This window comes from Octopus sinensis, linkage group LG8 (assembly GCF_006345805.1).
Source record: "Octopus sinensis linkage group LG8, ASM634580v1, whole genome shotgun sequence".
Lineage (NCBI taxonomy): Eukaryota > Metazoa > Mollusca > Cephalopoda > Octopoda > Octopodidae > Octopus > Octopus sinensis.
In genome coordinates, this window is record NC_043004.1 from 41,377,112 (window position 1) to 41,394,611 (window position 17,500).

General features: G+C 37.4%; 1 protein-coding gene and 1 long non-coding RNA gene across 3 annotated transcripts in view; both read left to right on the forward strand.

Annotated features, from left to right (window-relative positions):
* The window catches only part of LOC115215004 (phospholipid phosphatase 6), a 16,843-nt gene extending 8,437 nt beyond the window's left edge, over positions 1-8,406 (forward strand). For both annotated transcript variants that reach the window (XM_029784116.2, XM_029784117.2), the window contains exon 2: positions 7,900-8,406. In XM_029784116.2, the coding sequence (XP_029639976.1) occupies positions 7,900-8,279 (380 nt within the window). In that variant the 3' untranslated portion in view covers positions 8,280-8,406. The remainder of the gene's footprint in view (positions 1-7,899) is intronic.
* A 532-nt stretch (positions 8,407-8,938) lies between these two features.
* LOC118764542 lies at positions 8,939-12,080 on the forward strand. Its single transcript, XR_005000352.1, has 2 exons — positions 8,939-9,919; positions 9,979-12,080. It is a non-coding gene; the product is annotated as an uncharacterized LOC118764542 (long non-coding RNA).
* Positions 12,081-17,500: the final 5,420 nt, after the last annotated feature.

Genomic DNA, 17,500 nt, shown 5'->3' on the forward strand with positions numbered 1-17,500 from the left:
GAGCTGACTCGGTGGAAGACTGCACCATGCTTCACTGTCTGTTTTGGCATGGTGTTTATGACTGGATGCTCTTCCTAACACCAACCACTCCACAAAGTGGACTGAGCACTTTTCATGTGGCATGAGCACAGGCTAGCTCAGTTTTGGCATGGTTTTTTTTTTACAGTTAGATGCCCTTCCAAACACCAACTACTTTACAGTGTGGACAGGATGCTTTTTATGTGGCACCAGTACTGGCAGGATCATCAAGTAACTTGCAAGACAAAGGTCCTTTGAGAGGACATGGGGTATTGGAGGAGGTGATCCTGTGCCAGATGATGAAAGGTTAGAGTGTGGCAGAGAGACAGAAACAAATGTCATGATATAGAGGAGATACATGGTTACCCAGTCATAGAGAGAGAGAAAGAAAGAGAGCCATGTGGTTACTTCATTTAAATTGAATCATTAGACACACACCACACAATATGTATGTATATATATATATCATCATCATCATTTAGCGTCCACATTTCCATGCTAGCATGGATTGGACGGTTCAATTGGGGTCTGGGAAGCCAGAAGGCTGCACCAGGCCCAGTCTGATCTGGCAGTGTTTCTATGGCTGGATGCCCTTCCTAATGCCAACCACTCCGTGAGTGTAGTGGGTGCTTTTTACGTGCCACCGGCACGGGGCCCAGGCGAGGCTGGCAACGGCCGCGAGGCATATATATATATATATATCACTTTTGCAAAGGTGTATGGCTTAGTGGTTAGAGTGTTGAGCTTACAATCGTGAGGTTATGAGTTCGATTCCCGGATTGGGCTTTGTGTTGTGTTCTTGGACAAGACACTTTATTTCATGTTGCTCCAGTTCACTGTAGAAATGAGTTGCAATGTCACTGGTGCCAAGCTGGATTGGCCTTTGCCTTTCTCTTGGATAACATTGGTGGCATGGAGAGGGAAGGCTGGTATGCATGAGCAACTGCTGGTCTTCCATAAACAACCTTGTCTGGACTTGTGCCTCGGAGGCTAACTTTCTAGGTGCAATCCCATGGTTATTCATGACTGAAGGGGTCACCCTCACCCTTATCACTATTGGCCAGACTATGTGATGTTGTACATGCTGCGAGTCACAATGTTCTTCCTTGCGTTGTTTTAACTTTCAATTGATGCCACCCCTACTGGCTAGGTGGACAGGCCAACATTTTCCCTGAATGGAATGCTAGTTGTTGTAAAGTTACCCACTTACAGCTGAGTGGACTGGGGCGACATGAAAAGCTTTGCCAGCAGCTAAACCACCTCATCTCTCACTGATCATACCATCACTTTTCTAACTACCTGCATTATTCTGCTGTTGTAATAAAATGAGAACAGAGCTACACATGTCATTATCCCTTTCTATATTATCTCTCCTTCTCCTCTGAACCACTTCCTTTTGACATCCATTCCTTATTCTTAACGTTGTCCTTGCTCATTCATATTTGTTTTTCATATTCCCCTTCTATACTACAGTCATCACCTTCATCTCCCAAACTAATTCCTATTATAGTTTTGTTGGTCATCTCTTACTTATAACACCACCTCATGACTATTGTCAATCACACCCACTTCTTTATTCTCCAACATTCACTTCTGAACACCTTCACTTTTATCTCTGTCTGTCTTCACACTCTTTCAACCTTTATTCATCCTTTCCAGTTCTCACCTCCCTATCTCTTATCCCTTCATCTCTCCTCTCTAACTTTTATTCTGCTACTCATCATCCTTTCTCTACTGCCAGTCATCTCTTCCCCTAAACCCTTCTATTGACATCCGGCTCTCATTCTTATAGCCATTTTTCCAACTCAGATTGAACATTGATCCTCCCCTTCCGTAATTCACTCACCACTACATTCACTCTTACTCTTATTCCTAACCATCTCTCACTGCCCCCAAACACACTTGCAAATTTTAGCCACCTACCCTTTTTGCTCTTCCTCCATGCTTTCTTCTATTCACCTTCTTTTTCTTTGATGGTGTGCTCTGATACTTTTTCACTACCAATTTTGTCTCCATTTCCAACTCCACCCTAGTTGCTCCCACACATTCTTATATGATGGAGTAACCATGTATCTCCTCAATAACAAGCCTGTTCCTCTTCTTTCTAGCATACTTTAACCTCTCAATAATTTGCATAAAAACCACTGCCCTCCCTTGTACTACCTCTCAGTTAGATAGGCTCTTTAACTACTGAGTTACATGGAAACCTCACTAGTGCTGGTGCCACATAAAAAGTACCTGTACATTTAGTAAAATATTTAGCATTAGGAAGGCCATCCAATTATAGAAATTATGTATGTATGTATGCATGTATGTACGTACGTATGTATGTATGTGAATGTGTGTATACATAAATGTATATGGGTAAATATATATGTGTGTTTAGCACATGTACACTTTATGAAATGTTTGGCTTTAGGAAAGGCATTCAGAAACTATGCCAAACTATATAGGTGTATAGATAAATATGTGTGTATTATCATCATATGAGTATATATGTGTTTGTGTTTATATATCAATGTTAACACACACATACAAGTATGTATATGTACACACGCTCCCACACATATACGCACGCGTGCTCGTGTGTGTGTGTGTGTATACGAGGTACAATTAAAGTCATGTGGATAAAGACAGTGAGAATTCATAGTAAAGCTATCATTTTCCATTCAACATCCTACATGTAATAAAAGTACCGAGAGAGGAAAAAAAAGAGAGAGAAAGAAGGATAAAAAAATATCAACGAAAGAAAATAAAATACACTATTTTTACTCATAATTGACATTACTGAACGTATTTTGTAACTGCTCTGTTGTTGCTAGCCTTGTTTCCTCCTTCTCCTTCTTAACAAAATGTTCAACTGTTATTTCTATGTCGAAACTAATCAGTGTATGTATATTCGTTAGGCTGTGTTTCTGTGCGAGCGTGTATTTGCTAATGTTATCTGAGTGGCCGAATCGATTTTAATTATTCATTCAGAACCGCCTCCCTTGGGTCACAAAACCGGGGTAGAAGGTGATGTACACACGTGTTAGATTAGATATAAAAATAAGATAACAGTCAATGGGTTCAGGATGAAATTAAATGCTTTTAACGTAATCTTTAATTAATTTTTATTTTGCTTTTCACCTTTAAAATCTATAAAAATCTATTGATCTCTGACACAGGAACAAAGGTTTCGTCTGATTTATAGAAAACCACTGCATGGTGTTCAAACTCCTTTTGAAGGGCATAAAACGACGTAAATGTCGACTATACAGGGTTGGCCAAAAGTCGCCTGACAGTAAATCAAAACCATTTAATTCCAAAATTTATTTATGTTTAACAACTGATTGAATTTAATAAAAGCATGTAAATATGAAACATCATGAAAATTGTTCAAACTGAAGTCCTTCTTGAGCGATACATTTTCCCATTCGAGTCAATACAGAATTACAAGATAGTATTTATGGAATTTTGACATACTGTCGGGTAACTTTTGGCCAACCCTGTAGTTTTATCTTTTAGACTTACTTATTGATTTTTAACTCTGCCGTTATGCTTATCAAATTCTTACGTAGGTTCAAGGTTACTAGCAAAGTACTGTGATGAGATGCATTGATACTCATGCAGTGATGAAAAGCATAAACGATTTGAAGCGAAGTGAAACGGCTTTATATAGGAATTAAGACATTATCATTATCTGTCATTAAGGAAATTGGAAGCTGTGACATTCAGGTCTTTTTCTGTGGTATGGAACTTTTACGCAATTACTAGAAATAACAGCTAAATTTTCCTCCAGCCGTACCCCCCTCCCGCCGCCTCTTAAAATGAAAGAAGGACGGATACATTGGATACACAATTCATAAAAAGATAAATAATAAAAAAAAATTTTATGATCGGGAAGCCTTTTTTTTTTTTTTATCATTGGTTTTATTCGATCAAAGCTGACATCATGCTTAGCAACAATATCTTCCCTTGGAGTTTACGTATTTCTCTACTACTATTAGAAATATACAGGCTTATATCTACATGCAATTATATATAATTCTTGCGAAATTAGATCACACTAGGGATTTTTCAACAGATTGGGATGAGGATCAAATCGACTAATTACCTTTTTTTTATTTTATAACAATTCATCAGGAATTACTTGCCTTCCCTTCTCACCCGATGATAGTTGTAAGATTTTTATTAAAGCGTACGCATGTATATGTGCTTGGGTATAAGCTCACTTGCATAATGGTACAAAGTTGGCTACCAGATACAATGCACAAGGCCAGCAATGTTGAAGTGCAGGGTTAGTCGATACCATCAACTCCAGTATTTTACTGGTACTTTATTTTATCAACCTTAGAGGGATGGAAGGTAAACACTATCCTCTCTGCAGAATATAAACTTAGAACGCAAATAGCCTGAACAAATACCTCAAAACGCTTCCTCCTGACGTTCTAACGATTTTCTGTCAATCTACTACTCTCTGTCAAACATTACTTAGAAAAGTACCAATGAAATATGGGTTATGGATAAATGTATATATAGTCTGCTACTGTGCAATTATTATTTTCGTTCAACGATCCGGGAGTTCTAGAAATGGGAAATCAATATCTTATGTTGTCTGTTGCCTATTTTAGGGTATTATGCGTTGTTATTGCTTTGCTCCAGGTCAGCCCTAGTCGAGTAAATAGATCTATAATCAAAAGCATACCAGTCATGACCACGCCGCCTATTTTTGTTAGGACTATAATAGCTTATGTATACTTCCTTTATTAAAATGTATACTTCATTGGAAATTTGGCAGCTATTTCTAGTAGTTGCATAACCATATAGAGGGTTCCTTGTTGTTAGGAAGACTATCTCATCTTATGTATCTTTACTTTTTTAAGATGTGTGGTTTAATGGAAATTTGGCTGCTATTTCTAGCAGATTGCATAACCATATAGAGAGCATCCCGTTGGCTTGTATAATGACGAGTTATTTATTTATCTATCCCTGATCAAGAAGATGTTTGATCAAAGTCACCCCAGTCGTGACCGTCTCGTATTTTCCCAGTACGTTTGGAAGGGCATCCAGTCGCAGAAACCAAGCCAAATTCAGACTTGAACCTGGTGTAGTTCTCCGGCTTACCAGTTCCAGTCAAGCCGTCCTACCCATGCCAGCATGGAAAGCAAACGTTAAATGATGATGATTGATGTATATTTTAGACTACATTATCAGGTATCAGGTGTGTCCATCCACTTTTAATATATATATAAAAGACTAGGGTGTAATGTGAAGGTGATTTGCCTGCTATTTCTAGCAAGGCGAACGATGGCTAGAGACTCCCTCCTCTGCTCTACCAGTCTAGACATGCGGTTGTGCTGATTGCTATGTACTTTAACGATTTCATAGATCATTAATATTTACTACATTTATTGTATATAGAATAGTGCATGTTTTAAGATCTCTTTGTATCAAATATTATATAGTACAGGAACAGATGCGGTAGGTTGCTGGGCGAAATGCCATGAGGTATTTAGCTCTGTTTCTTTATATCCTGAGTTCAAATACTTCCTAGGGTATAGGGGTATAGTGCCAGTGATATGCAGTATACAATTCAACGGATTATGTTACTCAAATTTTTAGTTTTGTCCTTTTGTGAGAATTCATTAAAATTAAGAGGCAAGCGGCAGCTTAAGGACCAGAACCGTATGTATTTTAGATACGTACCCTCCGAGAAACTGAAAGTGAAACTAATATAGTTAAGAAATGCAACGTAGTCTCGAGTAGGAAGCCATTCGAGGTCGCTTGCTCTGCTAGAAATAACAGCCAAATCTCCCATTATCATATTGGGGAAGTAACGAGATACCGGATAATGTAATCCTAGGAATAAAATGCTCTCAGAGAATAAAATTGGCTATGATTAGGTGTAAGTGACTTCGCTCGAATAAGGCTAATCTGGAACTACACAACAATATGTACTTTTATTTCTTCCCCGAAGACAAATTTTGCAGAAACTTCAGAATTCACCTTTTTAAATTCTATACTGCAATATGAATTTATTATTATTATTTTTTTCATCAACGTTGATCACCAGAATTACTCGATTTTTGCTTTTGTCACTAACGTCATGCCTACGATGGTTATGGTTAAACGAAGGGAAATAACTCTTAGTCACATGTAGCACTGGTTCCACTGCACACTTAATATGCAAAGACAATGAGAATTTTGGGGGCTATCTTTATTTTGCACTTCCAGAACAAATATTCAAATTTCACTACATTGTTCGGAAATATATCAAGGGTCAATGAAAAATATTTTAAGTTGCTGGCAGAAACATTTTCCTCTAGTTGTATGGTGCTATTTAAGTGTGTTATAAAAATAGAACGCAAGATCCAGTATTCACAATCGGAGCAATCAAATTGGATGGATCTTGTTAAATTTCTTTTAACCATTTAGTGTTTTGAATTTTCACCGAATTGGAGGCTACTGACTGGCAAAAATCACCTAACTTTAATTTATGGGGTGGTGGGCACAAATGTAATTTTCGTCATCAGCATGCAAAAACTACATCGAAACTACATCTCTTGGAAATAATCTGGTGACAGTTTGAAATACTACAAGTGGTTTGAAGAAATTTAGCAAGATCCAATTGGGGTCAAACAGTCTGGGTAACTTAAGGCAGAGTTTTCAAACTGGGTTCTGAAGAACTCCAGAGATCCTTTAAAAAAAATGGGGGGGAGGTGACTTTAAACAGAATATTATGAAAATATTTTTTCAAAATTGTTTTTGTTTTCATAACAGGAATAAGTTCTCTTCCAAACATAATTCTCATTTCATTTAATACCTTATTAGTGTTAGGGTCTGGGGGTCTTTAAAAATAGAAATATGGACCTCGTGATTATGGTTTTTGGGAGATTGTATAACAGGTTCCTTGACAAAATAAGTTTTGGGAATTGCTAATCTAAGGTTTGGTGACTAAATTCTGGATATTTTATGCATCTCTTTTCCTTTTTTTTCTCTCACCCTCCAACTCCCCCTCTGTGTGCGTGTATTTCTAGAAATATATCTTCCAAAAATGATGATGTCTATTCACTTTTGAAATATCTGTGTGTGTGTGTGTGTGTGTATAAAACATACACTCAAAAACATAAAATCATGACAAAACTATGTTTAGCCTTATAGCATTTAAACTAGTCATATCTGGCCTTTCATACCTATCCTACAATGTCATTCTAAAAATAAACAAACACATCATCAAAATCTCAATGCTATGAGATTTTATTCTTTAACATAATAAAACATTGTGTACAGTGCTCAAGTGCACTACAACTCATCTAAAGTGTATGTATAATCAGGTGTAGTTTCGGCAGATTTCTTTTACTTGTTTCAGTCATTTGACTGCGGCCATACTGGAGCACCGCCTGTAATCGAGCAACCTTACTCCGGGACTTATTCTTTTGTAAGCCCAGTACTTATTCTATCGGTCTCTTTTGCCGAACCGCTAAGTAACGGTGACATAAACACACCAGCATCGGTTGTTAAGCAATGCTAGGGGGACAAACACAGACACACATACACACACATGCATATATATATAAACATATATACGACGGGCTTCTTTCAGTTTCCGTCTACCAAATCCACTCACAAGGCTTTGGTCAGCCCGAGGCTATAGTAGAAGACACTTTCCCAAGGTGCCACGCAGTGGGACTGAACCCGGAACCATGTGGTTGAGAAACAAGCTTCTTACCACACAGTCACTCCTGCATGATTAATTCAAAACAATGTGAATAAAGAAGCATACATTTGACAGAGTAATCTGAATGCTAAAGGGTTAAATTTATTTCCGTCTATCTATCTATATTTATATATATATATTTTGCTGAGTTTATTTAACAACTGTTTTTCTTTCTGTTGTAGGTTTAATATTTGATATCCTGTTGGTATGTCTTATAAAATGGCTGGTTCAACGACAACGACCCAGTGCAAACTACATGGACATGGTTGCCACTTCTAAAGTAGACCAGTACTCCTTTCCGTCTGGTCATGCAACACGGGCCTGCTATCTGGCAATATTCATAGCCAAACAGGTACCAGATACAAGGAAATTGATTGTATTTACTTACACTTGGGCTGCTTTTGTGTGCTTCTCTAGACTCCTCCTTGGACGCCACCATTTTACCGATGTTTTATGTGGCTGTATAATTGGCGTTCTTGAGTTTTATGTATTGGAAATGCTTTGGATTTCACAGTCAACGTGTTCTTTTATTCTTAGCCCGCTATTAGGCGAGTTGGTGTAACTTTCTTTTCTTAAAAGTTAAAATATATGGTGGGTGTCAAAAAAAAAAAGCAAAAATGCAAACAAAACAAAGATGAACAAACAGCCAAATTGAGATGAGGTGGGTTTAATAATAAATAACAAATGACTAATTTATTTGATGAGTGGTAATTTTTTAAAATCAAATTTTGAATTTTTTTTTTCATACCTTTGAAAGATTGATTTAATATTTCACCTGTTTGCTGTAAAGATTATGTGCTACACAAGTTTTCAGTTTTCATTGGGTGGTAAATTATATTCCATATGTGTTTGAGTTGTCATGTGTTTTTGTGCTTTCTGCTAATACTTTAGAGTGGAGGTTCTCAAAATGGATGGTTCTGCCCCCAAGGGGGCACTGGGCATGTCAAAGGGGATGTTAGGCTTTAGGTGTTGGTGTGGTATCATAATTAACGACGACGCCGTGCTGATCTCATTCTCGCTCACAACATCATAAGCGGAAAGTGTAACCTCTCGAAAGAGCTGTTCTTTACTCCTGCTCCAGAGAGTTGGCTGCGGGGTCACTCCGAAAAGCTCTATCTGCGACGATTTCATCTCAATCGATGGAGAGGGGCTTTCTCTGTCCGGGTTGTGGATCCGTGGAATAAGCTGCTGGACGAGATGGTGAAGATGCCGACGACCACTCGGTTCAAAGACTCTCTTGACCAGAAATGGCCTGAACTCTTTGCACGAACACCCTCCCTGTACATAACTCCATGTCCCCCTACATGGCCTTGCTTTTGCTTTTTGAGCCAAAAAATTAACTTAAACTTAACATACTAAATTTTACCCATTGTAGTAATTGTATTATAATGATTATTAAAATAAAAGTGAGAGATAAGTAAAGACCCCTTCAATCACAAATGACCATGGGATTGCACCTAGAAAGTTCCCCCACCCAAGGCACAAGTCCAGGCAAGGTTATTTATGGAAGACCAGTAGTCACCCATGCATGCCAGTCTCCCTTCTTCATGCCACCAATGGTATCCAAGGGAAAGGCAAAGGGACCGATACAGCTTGGCACCTGTGACGTCGCAACTCATTTCTACAGCTGAGTGAACTGGAGCAATGTGAAATAAAGCATCTTGCTCAAGAACACAACAAACAGCCCAATCCAGAAATCAAACTATTAATCCCGTGATTGCAAGCCCAATGCTTTAACCACAGAGCCATAAGTAGTATGCTGCTATTTCTAGTAGGTCAAGCAACTGTGGAGAATCTAGACAGTAGCTCAACTTGATATAGAAAATTTAGCTAGATCTCATCAGGCACAGGAAGTCATTGACTTGTAATGTTTAAAGTAAATTTACAACTTTTGTCTTTATTAATTTTTTGTCCACTGTTAATAGCTTATACAACCCATTCTTTGAGTAAAACTTATAAATTATCATCCATTTTAAGTTAGTTGAGTTGTGATACCTCACTCACCACCTAGGTAGGTGCTTCGAAAAAAAGAAGATGGTGAAGAATCACTGCTTTAGAGTATATGCTGCATGGGTTGTTATATCATTGGTTGGTAATTGTGTAGAATTTGAGTTTTGAGTGGTGTATGTTGTAGTTTGGGGTTGTATGAGGTTGTGTGTTATAGTATGATGTGTCAGTTACATACGAATATGTGTAAGTGTTGTCATCATCGTTTAGCGTCCGTTTTCCATGCTAGCATGGGTTGGACGGTTCTACTGGAGTCTATTATTTTATTTGGATTGTGATGTGTAAAGTATGTGCTATGTGGTTGTTATTTCATTGAATGTATTTTAACTGTATTTTAACATGTATAAGGAACCCTTTTTTGTCAAAAGTTAGGTTAAAAAATATGGGAGTTTCTTATACATGGATAGTATTTTAATCCCTTAAAGACCTTTTTTTCCAAATTTTAAGCTCCAAAAATTAGGGGGTTCCTTATACACGTTAAAATACAGTATATACCATATAAGTTGTATGTTTCGTTTATTGTCTGAGTTGTGCTATTGAATTGAAAGTGTCCTACATAGGATATGTGCTATTCCTAACAGCATTTTTGGCTGTTTCATATGGGGTAATAACCTCTGATATAACTTTTTAATGCTTTTTTTTTTATTGTGTTATTATTATACCCAATGCTCCAATTATTATTTCAAGATCCTTACACCTTGACAGTTCCTCAAATTCCTTCAGGGCAATGCTTTGGTCAAAATATTTATCAGAGTACAGAGATTTTCTTGCCAGAACTCGATTCTCATATCTGATTTGCATTAATCTTGATCTGGACAGGCATACCCAATATGAATGTGGCCAGGTTGTAGTAAAGTGTCATAATTGGTACATGTTTATATTACTTTTCATCTGTTTGATGATAATGGTCATTCACTGTGTCTGGAAGGCGCTTTCAGCTTGACAACAACTGCAATGTTGAATTAGGCACATATACAGGGGTCTTGCAGTAGACTTTGTTTTTCTCCAGGTGTATAATGATGGGTTTGAGGTATCAGCAGACATTCTTGAAGCAGGTTTGATTTCCATCTAGTAACCATGCTTCCTCATTGCAGCTTTCTTTGACTGAGTTCTTTTCTTGTATCAAATATAGTCCAATGATTGTTACATGTTATCTTGAGAGTTGCCAGACACTAGCTGTGCCACAAGTTAAAAATAAATTAATTAATACCTTTGCATTTTATGATCAGTGATGGTCTGGGATGTCACTGTGGGTGTTGACAAAAGCAACTGGCAATATTTTCCAAATAACTTTTGTTTAAAGATTATGGACAATTTTCAAAATTCCTTGGCATAGAAAATCTGCCTGGAAATAGCAGTCTTTGCCACTTTGAGATAAGTTGCATAGGCATGGCAATATAAAAGTTGGACATGTCTGGGATGTGACACAATGAAGAAACTGTTGTACATAAACTCGTCCAGTGCTTATGGATTGCCTTCCCAGTTACTTTTGCATGAAGGAAACTGAAACTAGTATGATGACTTTTTTTTTTGTTCCCAACTTCTTTTGCCAAGTCAAAGCAAACAGTTTTCTTCTTTTGGCCAGAGTGGAAGATCTTGTGTAGTGGATGAAATTGAAAGGGTTGATCTCAGATTGCTTGTATGTGAACAGAACCCTTATCAAAGGTGAGAACAGAAGGAGAAGTAAATTTTATAAAAGATGATGAATGAAAGTTGTTTTCTCTTTGATAAGAGTGAAAGGTTCAATAATTCAGTTTTATTTGCCAGCTGGATCAGGGAGAATGCATTTGACATATGTTGACACTTGTTTGGGTTTTCAGATTGTTTTTATTTGTCCAGTATAAATAACTCATATTTACAAGATGTATGTATTTGTTTTATAGTGTATATTTATTTTCTAAATTAAAAAGAAAATTTTTTTGAATGTTCAACATTTTTTCAAAGTTTGAAAGAACAATGTTAAAGCTTTTGATCTAACTTGTTATTGTTTTTATTTCTGATGCCCTTGGGGCAAATACATGTTTATCACTATTATTTATAAAGGAAGGCAAGGAAGTTGAATAAGTTAGTCAAGCACTAGATCTTATAATTTGTTGTATTTTGTGCTGCTTGTGGTTCAGATCTTGCTAGCGCCAACACTTTGTCTTTCATCCAACTGAGTTTGATATGTACCAATAATAAACTGCTGTCTATATAATAAACTGCATATGTCCATTTAAGAAAAAATGGATTTGTGCCTAAGAGAGAGATAGTTTCAATCATGGAGCCATTTTCACTAAATTTAGGACATATGATGTCGGTAAAGGAATATAAAAATTACCACAAACCTTGAAGTACAAGGCTTTCAAACCTGGGTCAAAAAAATTAGGTTCAAATTCCTCTGAGGTTGATTTTACCTGTTATCCTGAGAATTCAAATACTGGAGTCAGTATAATAAACTGTGTACTATAAATTCTGAGTTCAATTCTTGCCAAGGTCGACTTTGCCTTTCATCATTAAGGGATTGATAAAATAAAGTATCAGTCAGGTACTGGGGTTGACGTAATTGACTAACCTCTTACTCTCAAGATAGCTGGCCTTGTGCTTAAAGTTAGAAGTAATTATTTAAGGGCAGTAGATTGGCTGAATCAGTTGAGCTTCAGAAAAACTACCTTGTGGCTTACATTCTGGCTTTGGTCAGTTTAGCCCTTTCGAGGTTGATAAAATAAAGTACTAATTAAGTACTGAGGTCAATAGTATTTACTAATACCACCCCACTAAAATTGCTGGCCCTGTGCCAAAATTTGAAATTATTGTTGTTATTATTATTGAGCCCCAATATGAGAAATAAAGCAGGAGTGTTCAAGCCCCAGACTTGATGCATTAATATTTAGGTTCATTCACTGTTTTCAAGATCAGATCTTTTTGAAGTTGACTTTGTGTTTCATTTTTCTGAGGCCAGCAGTAGTCACACACTTCAATTGACTTTTTATTGTCTGATCTTCTATTGCAATAACAAAGATTGATATATTCACAGTGAAGCAAAGGAGACTATTGGGTTTCAATTCTAGGCTGAACCTAGGACATTTCATTTAATCAATCATGGCTTCGGGAAAAGGTTCAAAGCCAAAATATTGATTAATATTCTTTTAAAGAAACTTTCTTTTTCTTGCTTGTCTCTAAGAGCCAGTTATTTCTAATTCAATTCCATCCAACTCCTCTCACTTTTAAAAAATTTCTTTATTTCTCTTGTCGAGATTATTAAAAAATTCCCAGGAGTTTCTGGGGTGGGGTGGGGGAAGTTAAGCATTTGAAATATGCTTGCTGGATCATTTTGAAGACGGAACATATTCCTGAGTAATGAATATCTGTGATAAAGGAATGAACTTTTAAAGTTTCTATTTAAAGTCATCATCACAATCATCATTATTATTATTATTACAAGAACTAGCACTATCACCATCACCATCATCAAAATGAACATTTGACACTTAATATTGTAAATTATGATGATGGCGGTGATTGTTACATTCATTTTTTTATGTAAATAATTAAATAATTTCCTTTATGTTTTTTTTTTTTTCCATTTGGCATCTTGGATCAACTACGAAAATCTGTATTTATGAGTCATTTGTATGAAATTCTAATTTAACCCTTTAGAATTCAAATTCTGTCAAAAGCAATGCTTATTTAATCGCATTGTCTTGAAAAAATAATGCATTGTCTTGTAGCTTTGAGATTTTGGTCCTGTTACTGTGTACTTTTAGAATGACATTGTAGGGTACATGTGAGGAGCCAGGTCTGTCTGGTCTGAGCATAAAACAGAATGTTCTAGCTGGATATGACCAGTTTAAATGCTAAAAGGTTTACATTGAGGGATACTCACCACACAGTAGGTCCATCAACTTGTGGGAAAATTGTTAGTTGTGACAAATGAGTTTGTTATTTTCCCATTCACAGTTACCTTACTCCTCAGAACACAGAGCTAAGTAGTAACTTGAGCAATACATATACACATACACCAAGTGAGATTGAATACAATCTCACTTGGTGAGTTATACAAAACCTTTATGTAAGGGTTTGTAATCTTGTTAACCATCTAGGTACATTCATTAAGTTTACGTGCTTCTGATTCAATGGTATATTGACTATTTTACCTTTTAGTAAGCTAAAACAAATAAGAACTGTGTGTGTGTGTAGTATATATATTGTATAGGCATGGGTTGCTGTAGTAAGAAGTTTGCTTTGCAACCACATGGTTAAGGGTTCATTCCCACTGTGTAGCACCTTGGGCAAGTGTCTTCTACTATAGTCTCGGGCTGACCAAAGTCTTGCAAGTGAGTTTGGTAAATGGAAACTGAAAGAAGCCCATCGTGTGTATATATATATATATATATATATATATGTAAATATGTATGTATATATGTGTGTGGATTTGTGTTTGTGTACCCCCCCCACCACCACCACCATCTCTTGACAACCAAAAGTGGTGTGTTTATGTCCCTGGAACTTAATGGTTTGCAAAAGAGACCAATAGAATAAGTATTTGGCTTTAAAAAATGCTGGGGGTTGATTCATTTGACTACAAATTCTTCAAGGTGGTACCTCAGTATGGCTGCAGTCTAATGATTAAAACAAGTATAAAGTAAAGTACATAAACACACATATATGTATATATATATATATCATCATTTTAAGGTCTATTTTTCTACACTTGCATGGATCAAATCAAAGCAGATTTTCTATGGTCAGGTGCCCAACCTGTTGCCAACTCTAATCTGATTCCATTGCAAGGTAATATTTATCCAAGGTGAGAGTTCTCTCAAAGTATCAGAAATGAACGACACTGCTTGTATGACAGTGGCACTCATTTACAACTGTCATGCTATGTCAAAACAAAGAGACACAAACCTGCATATTCATACTTTCACACATATACAAACACAATTATATACATACAGAAGGACATATATACATGCATACATAAATACATACATAGGATGTCTACCAAATTAAGACAAGATTTTCAGGAGTGCGATGCTTCCTTAATCGGAGTATTCCTGTGTGAATATATTTGCTTATATTTTACATGTACACACACACCACTTTCTTACTATCACTACATGTATTAATAATAAATCTCAGAGCGAGTTATGTCCTCCTGGGGCTACAAACTACAGTAGCATCCACCCTTAGGGGCTAGCCATATTTAAATGGCAAATATACGTCACGATGTGTTGTAGCTACTGTTTTTAACTCGCTCTGAGGTTTATTATTGCTTGTTTACACTTTTTCGATATCAGTGTCTATCAATACTGGAAAAAGGTTTAAGTATTTGTGAAGGGAACCTACTTCTCATCGACAACTGTGACTGTCACACGCCGATGACGGGTCAATACCCAGAAACTCGAATGTATCATAAGTTGAAGACGGGAAGGATGGCTTCTGATAGGGCACAGAAAGTGTGTCTATCGCCAGCTGGAGGAGGTGTCCTCCTGGGGCTACAAACTACAGTAGCATCTACCCTTAGGGGTTAGCTATATTTAAATGGCAAGTGTACGTCACTACACATTATTATCCTTTTATCTTTCAATCTCTTTTGCCTTTGTTCTCTTCTTCCTTTTCACTCCTTTTTGATATGTATTACTCTCAGTCTCATTATTTACTCCTCCTTTCATCATGCGGTCTCCGTCCAGTCCAACATATAGCTACATCTCAGTCTCTCTTCCACTTCCATTACCTCTACCTCCCTGCCACCCTATTTACACTGCCTCCCTCATAAATTAGACTCATATTTTCACCCTGTCTCCTAATCACACCATTAGTAATGGCTGCCAACAAAGCATACACACACATTAGGGTGTAGAAATGGAAGAATAAGTGCTCAATACATGTTGCGTTTATTCATTTGAAGTTACCAATTCACTCCATCAGTACTCAGTTTCACACTTGTATGCAATAATTTATGCACACAAGCCCAAAACTCAGAGTAGTGACTGAATAACAATGATTAATCAGCATTGAATGGATATATGTGTGTGTGTCTGTGTATACATGTTTATATACGTATATAAACTCCATAAGTTGTACCCAGTGTAAGCTATGGACACATAAGAGGTGCAGCAATATCAAAGGAAGGCTAACGGGGAAGATTGTTTTTGCATGTGGTAAATGCTCAGGTGCTATAAACACTAAGAATGTGCAGAGAACAGCTTCTGTCACATTCCGGGGAGAAAAACTAGAAGTAGCTGATAGCTTCTGTTACCTAAGGGACCAAGTCAGTAGCAGGGGTGGATGCTCTGAAAGTGTAGCTGCTAGAATAAGAATAACCTGGGCAAAGTTCAGAGAGCTCCTACCTCTGCTGGTGACAAAGGGCCTCTCACTCAGAGTAAAAGGTAGACTATATGACACATGTGTACGAACAGCCATGCTACATGGCAGTGAAAGATGGGACATGACTGCTGGTGACGTGTAAGCTTGCAAGGAACGAAGCCAGTATGCTCCACTGGATGTGTAATGTCAGTGTGCATACACGATAGAGTGTAAGTTCCCTGAGAGAAAAGTTGGATTTAAGAAGCATCAGATGTGGTGTGCAAGAGAGAGATGACCTTGCTGGTATGGTCATGTGTTACAAATGAATGAAGACAGCTGTGTGAAAAAGTATCACATCCTAGCAGTTGGAAGAGGTAGACCCAAGAAAACCTGGGATGAGGTGGTGAAGCAGGACCATTGGACATTGGGCCTTACCGAGGCAATGACTAGTGACCGAGACCTTTGGAAATATGCTGTGCTTGAGAAGATCTAACAAACCAAGTGAGACCATAGCCCGTGGCCTATGCCAGTGGGTGTAACCAGCCCACTTATAAGAACCCTTCATTCATTGGACAATAAGCTTCACTTGTGAAAACCTATTGAGGGAAGTAAAATCAAAATCAATGACGTGGCCGATGACAGTACTACTTGTGCCAGTGGAATGTTATAAACAAGCTGGTGGCACGTAAAAAGCACCATTCGAGTATAATCATTGCCTTACCGGCATTCGACATGGTCATTGCTAGTGCTGCCGGACTGGCTCCCGTGCAGGTAGCATGTAAAAAACACCTTTTGAGCATGGTCATCGCCAGAACTGCCTGACCGGCCCTCGTGCCAGTGGCATGTAAAATCATCCACTACACTCTCGGAGTAGAAACTTTGGCAGATCAGATTGAACTTGGTGCAGCCTTCTGGCTCAGCAGTCCTCAGTCAAACCATTCAACCCATGCCTGGAAGGAAAGCGGACGTTAAACGATGATGAGAATGTATATGTATATATATATATATTAAATATATGGCATGTAAAATCATCCACTACACTCTCTGAGTGGTTGGTGTTAGGAAGGGCATCCAGCTGTAGAAACTTTGCCAGATCAGATTGAACTTGGTGCAGCCTTCTGGCTCAGCAGTCCTCAGTCAAACCGTCCAACCCATGCCTGGAAGGAAAGCGGACGTTAAACGATGATGATAATGTATATGTATATATATTAAATATAATATACACACACACACCATGTGCATATATGTATATATAGGTACATATATTAAAATACCCATGTATGTGCCGTACTTAATGTATATACACTGTTAATAGACTAGTTACTGTTGTATGTATGTAAATTTAAAGACGATTGACAACTGTCAATGGAAATGTCTTCCTTTCCTAGAAGATAAATTGAAATGTTTGGTTTTGCTCTTCTCTAGTGAACAACATTGAGAGGAAGATAAGAAATCTGGCTAAAACAGCCTGTTGTTCTATGACAC